The sequence below is a fragment of the Vidua macroura genome, chromosome 3 (genome assembly GCF_024509145.1).
Source record: "Vidua macroura isolate BioBank_ID:100142 chromosome 3, ASM2450914v1, whole genome shotgun sequence".
Taxonomy (NCBI): Eukaryota; Metazoa; Chordata; class Aves; order Passeriformes; family Viduidae; genus Vidua; species Vidua macroura.
Window position 1 is genome coordinate 49,877,713 of NC_071573.1, and position 6,000 is coordinate 49,883,712.

Sequence of the window (6,000 nt, forward strand, 5' to 3'; positions counted from 1 at the left end):
GCATCTGTTAGGGCTCTGTAGCTTACATTCAGCACCTTGAAATGCTCTAATCATCGTGGCAGGTTCCCGTGGCAGAATCCTGACAGCGGTCACTCGCTCAGGTTAGGATGGGGGCTGCTGTGGAGCTGGCACGTGGGAAGGGGGCAGTGAAGCAGTTGCAGTGGACCTTTGCCCATCCCTCATAAGTGGGAATGCTTGAGCTGGTTATGTTGGATTTTGGGCAATTCCTGAACATGTATGTGAAACAAAAACAAAGTAAATTTTTTTTCAAGTGATCTCACTATTAGAACATGGTTGAAATAGTTTTTTGCTATGTAATATATTTGTTTAAATTGGCCTCAGTTACTATATATTGAGATCAAGTGTTTTGTCCCATTGAAACAGGGGCTGTTAAGGCCAAAGGCTGTGTTTGTTTGGCTAGTATGCAACTCACCATGGAGACAATAAATAATTGTTAAATGATAAACAAAAAATAATTATTGTTTTAAAAATAACAATAATTACAAACAGGAAGCAATAATAATTAGTTCTTCCTGGATCAGAATTTTTATTTTTGATAATATTGCGTACTAATATAACAGGATTTAATAATTACAGTCAATGACAGGTCTTAATTAAATCCTAGTATCTATTACTGTGACAGTAAAATGGAAATAGGTACCTGATGATTTAAGAGTGGTTTATAGGCATCTGAAAAAATATAAAGCATTTCTTTATTTGTTGCTGAGGTTAAAATTGGGAAAGATCATAAGACATGCATGACATACATTTTATTTTTGAGGATCTTGCTTTTGTTGTAGATTTGCATTTAATAGTGTTTGCTAAATTTGCAGTTAGTAGTGCTACAGATTTTTTGCAGTTAATAAGGTTTGTAAAGTTTTATATTAAATGCAGGGATATTTTGTTTAGTTTGTAGATTGCACGTTCAAAATCAAAGTTAATGGAAGCATAAAGAAATTAAAGTAGATCACTAATAATTTGAGCATCTGAATTATCCATTGTAGATAACATCAGTTTAATTGCATGTGCATATTAAAACCCCTCATTTGAAAACCAGCTTCTAAATATTCAGTTTATAATGTTTATAATCTGTTGAAGTATACAATAGTTTTATGATAATTAGCAATGGTAAAATCATAGAAGTCTTGAAGTTTGATTCTATTAAACAACCATATTTCTGGTACTTTCCCATCCTACATAAAGCTCTTGATTTCCTGAAAAATTTCTTGTCCTTCAGGCCTTGAGGGAAGCGATACATGTATTGTGATTCTGTATTTGATTCCCACTAGACTCCAAGAGATCAGAGAAAAATTAGAAGAAAATGACTCATTAATTTTTAAATTTCATCACAGATGGGCTGTTCAAAATGCTTTTTTCCCTGCTTCCCTCTTTAGAGTGGTAGCTGGAGAGTTGGAAGACTTCTTATGACTAAAGTAGTGCAGATTTGGATCATGTGAACTCTTTAGGTCTTTTGTTGGTTTTGAGGGTTTTTTGGGTTTTTTTTTTGTTTGTTTAGGCTTTTTCTTGTTGTTTTGTTTCTTTTCTGCGTGTGTGTGTGTGTGTGTGTGCGTGCACGCAAATTGCATGAATCTTCAGAGTTTTCTTATTTTAACCCCTGATGTTAGTAAGCTTCTACTTCAATCTTAGTGATGAATGATGACTGGAGACCTGTGCTATAACTATGCTCTGAAATTTTTTCTCAGTACATCTGGCTCTTTGGGGTCTAGGAGCTTGATCCCCAGCATCAGATATCACCAACTCAACTGTAACAAAATAAGTTGTAATGAAACAAGAAGTTTCTTACTGCCTGACATGAAAAGTCTGTGCTTAGCAGTGTTTGTGTGATGATGTCAAGCAGGTTTGGAAGTGGAGCACCACTGAACTTGGCAGTTTCCTTAAGATACTGTAATCAATCCCAATGTTTTTTCAATGTTAGGATTCTGCCAAACATCTGGCTGGGAAGTTGCCCTCGGCAGCTGGAGCACGTGACCATCAAGCTGAAGCATGAGCTGGGTGTTACAGCTGTGATGAACTTCCAGACTGAATCTGACATTGTTCAAAATTCCTGGGGCTGCAACCGCTACCCAGAACCCATGAGCCCTGAAATCCTTATGAAACTGTATAAGGAAGAAGGTCTTGCCTATGTCTGGCTGCCAACTGCAGACATGAGCACTGAAGGTAATGCTCATGTCACTCTTGCAGTAAATTAATAGCAACAAACACTTTGAGTTACTAATCTGTCACTTTTGTGACAGTTGTGGGGGGAGGAGTTCTGTGCACATTTTGCATGAAAATATAGCTGGAACACAAGTTATAGTTTCTTTGTGTGCTGTCTGTAACAAATTATTCATATCTTCTTGTAGGCAGAGAGGTCATCTGAAGTACTTTGTGTCTGGCAGTTTTATTTTTATTTGAGTTTAAAGCCATCTGACATCAATAAGTGCTTGACTATTTTTACTTTCAGATTGAGTTCAGCCTATATTATGAAAATATGCTGTATAGGTGGAAGACTGCAAGTTTGCAGAGCAGGGCAGCTTGCCACCTTTGCTGATTAAAAATGGAGAGACAGTGCTGTGTGCCTGCTGTTCCCTTCCCAACAAACACTTTTTCTTTAACTGTAGTATCCCAGTCTGATGGAACTCCATAGCAACATTTATATAATAGTTTGCAATTAATTGAAAATACTCATAGCACCTGAGCTGTAATATCAATTACTAGTACTTTTAAGTCCTTGGTTGGAATGCTTAGTTCAAAGTCTTGTTTCCAACCAGAAGGTTAGAAAGTGAGTATGTTCAAGTAAGCAGCCTGCCAGCAGAAGTGAGTGCTTTCAGCGCAGTGAAATACCACTACCCCAAACAGGTCACTGTCATATCAGCAAAGGGACATCAAAGAAGACAGGAGACCTTAAAACAGGAATTTGAATGGGCTTAATATCAGTGCTCATATGTGCCATGAGGAAAAGTTGGGCTCCACTCTTTGCAACTCTGTTTCCCAGGACAGCCAGAAGAAAAGTGTCAGAAAATATGGTATGGTCATTCCTTTGGGAGTGAGAAAGGCTATTCTGTGTTGTTTGACTCTATGCTTTGTACACAGTGAAATAACAGTTTTAAGTTGTACAGTAAAATGTTCTTCTACTCCTCCCTCACTTACTGAATTGGTGGCCTTCATTAAAATGTTTTGGAAATCAGCAGTATGTAGGTACCTTCACAAACCTCTAGTATTAAAAAAAAAAAATTTCATTTTTGGCTTGCTAACTTTAACGCCATGTAAGTTGTGCTGTTCTCTATAATGTGCTGCCTTGTCTCAGTTCCTTTGAAAATGAATATGCCACATGCATCTGATGTTATCGGAATGTATACTTAGAGAAGACTCGGGGCATTTTACTTAGAAATGTCTTAGAAACTACATCTCTATTTAGGAGCAGTGATCTGATTCTATATTGCAAGAAAAAAAAAAAAAAACAACTTAGCCTAGAAAGTAATTTGAGAAAAGAAAGAAAAAAGTGGAATATATCAGGTCTGCCATTATATCTCACAGTTCATCAGCCATGAACTGACTTTGTTCAGTGCAAATGAATGTGCCTTGTGTTTAACCTTAGGAAGAATCCAGATGTTGCCACAAGCTGTCTGCCTCCTGCACGGGCTGCTGCAGAATGGACACACTGTCTATGTTCATTGCAATGCTGGTGTTGGCAGGTCTACAGCTGCTGTCAGTGGCTGGCTGAGGTACGTGATGGGATGGAGCCTGAGGAAAGTGCAGTACTTTTTGGCTTCCCGGAGACCAGCTGTCTACATAGATGAGGAAGCTCTGAATCGTGCTGAAGAAGATTTCTACCAGAAATTTGGGCATCTTCGTTCTTCATACCAAATAGAAGAGTAGAAAAGCAGAAGAAAAGGAAGGTGAAGAGGAATCCTTACATTTGAACCCCAAGGACTTAGAAATTTCTGTGACTCAGGCACCCACCTCACCTCTTCAGGTTATAAGCTTCTTGTAAAAGTTATGAGAATTTTGTTTAAAAAGTGCCTTAGAGTTTTTTATTTGCTTTCTTTAACCTGAAACGATTCATGTTTTCAAGCCTTTTGGTGCAATTATGAGACCTAGAAACTGCAAATGAGATTTTCTTTTAACTACTTGCCTATAGGAACAGAGGTTTTAGGGCAGACACTAATCAAGATGTGAGGTGAAAGAGTGTTGGCAATAAAAAGTGACAAGAAAAAAATACAAAGATTGACTGGATTAAGATTCAGGTTAGGATGGAGCAGACCATCATCAAAGCTGCTCAGTTATTTTAAGCAGATATAAGATTGTTGCAGTGTTTTGTAGTAATTCTGTAGACAAGTGGTATTGATGAGAAAGACCAGAAGGAAATTGATTCTTCAATTCAGTGTTTAAAAACAAAAAGCTAATGTCTAATGCAGTGAACTAAGATTTGCTCTTTGTCCATCTAGTTAATGTTAAGTATTACGAGCTTCAGCTGTATTCTTTTATGACATTGGGCTTATGCTGGGCTGTGGCAGCCTTGCTTTGTTACATTATCCTAGGCTGTGAGTTGAAGCTGCATTTTGCTCCTCTGGTTCATGCAGTGCTGTACAGGAGTTCCCTTAGGTGCCAAGTCTGTCTGAGCAGTAACCACTGGGGTAAGACAGGACCTATAGGAATTGTGTGGTGCATGACTGGCACCACAGCCTCTCGGCTGTTGACCTAGCTTAATATCTTCAATACAGCAAAAACCTCTCCTTGTGCAAGCAGTGGATGTGTGCTAGGTTTAGCTGATTGAAGCTAATGCTGAACTATCTCCAGGCTGAATGAAGTCAATACATTCCTCTATAGGAAAAAAGAGCAACTCTGCAGAGGATGGTTTCTCAGGAGCTTAGCCTCAGTGTTAGCTTTCTGGATAAGCCCTAATGTTTTCCATTGCTGCTTGGTCCCTTAGCTAAACTAAGCACCTACAGCTTCCAGTGCCATTCAGATGAAACCAATTTGATGTAGATTGAGTTCAAGAGAGAAGAGAGAATTAAGGAAGCATAAACATTAAGAAACATAATTTCTATAGGTTTATTCTTCAGTGAAATCTCATTTTTTCCAGCCAACTTGTTCCTCTAAAGATGCAGTCAGTGACAGAGTAGTTTAAGTAATAAATATTGATTTTTTAATACTTAATGGAGAAACTATTGGATATGAACTGTTTATGGAGAATGCCCAAAATAATATATTTTATTTATCCTATACTTCAATCATCTTGAAAAGAAAAATGTTTATTTAAGTTATTCTATGTGAGGTTTTCACCATGACTTCATTTCAGATTTTTTTGAAATAACACTGCCTGTTTAGAAAATGGATGAGAAAATAAAGACAAAATTACTATTCCAGCAGCCCATTTTGTCATGTGTCTTTGCCTTCCAATTTCACAAATAGCAAAAAGGGTCATAACTGATATTTCTATATAGGAGTGGAACCACCTCTGGTACCTTCAAAGACAAAAACAGGTGTTTCTTCTCCTAGCCCAGAGCAGAGAGAAGAGGGAGTGCTCCTCTCTTGAAGAAGAGTGTGTGAGTGCTCCTGTCTGTCTATTGGGCTTACATGCAAATGTGAAGAGCTACAGCTGCCTGCCCAGGAGTTACCTCAATTTGACTGAGTTTAAAGTAAAATTGGTGAGGTTTTGCTACCATATTCTCCTTTAAATCAAGCACTGAGAGAAGGAGAATGGCATGAGAAGCAGAGAGTACATCTTGCTTAAGTTTTACATTTCTGCAGAGATTTATTTGAAACTGCAAGCTTAAAATGTGTTTCCAAGCATCCCTGACAGAAGCCCTTTCCTCCAGATTCAACTTGTAATAAATGCTGGGGCAAATACTTGTAGAATTGATTCTTGTTCCACAGGTAATGTATACACATATGGATATATATAGTTTTAGGGCTCTTGGGACTGAGCAGTGCGTAACATGGTACAAACAAGGAAGTATATTACTAAGTACAGCCACTCTGTATTGGCTACTTCCT

The 6,000-nt window shown here is 37.9% G+C and overlaps 1 protein-coding gene across 1 annotated transcript in view; it reads left to right on the forward strand.

Annotated features, from left to right (window-relative positions):
* The window catches only part of EPM2A (EPM2A glucan phosphatase, laforin), a 36,540-nt gene extending 32,030 nt beyond the window's left edge, over window positions 1-4,510 (forward strand). Inside the window, exons 3-4 of the mRNA XM_053974441.1 lie at window positions 1,937-2,178; window positions 3,599-4,510. Of these exons, the coding sequence (XP_053830416.1) occupies window positions 1,937-2,178; window positions 3,599-3,879 (523 nt within the window). The 3' untranslated portion in view covers window positions 3,880-4,510. The remainder of the gene's footprint in view (window positions 1-1,936; window positions 2,179-3,598) is intronic.
* Window positions 4,511-6,000: the final 1,490 nt, after the last annotated feature.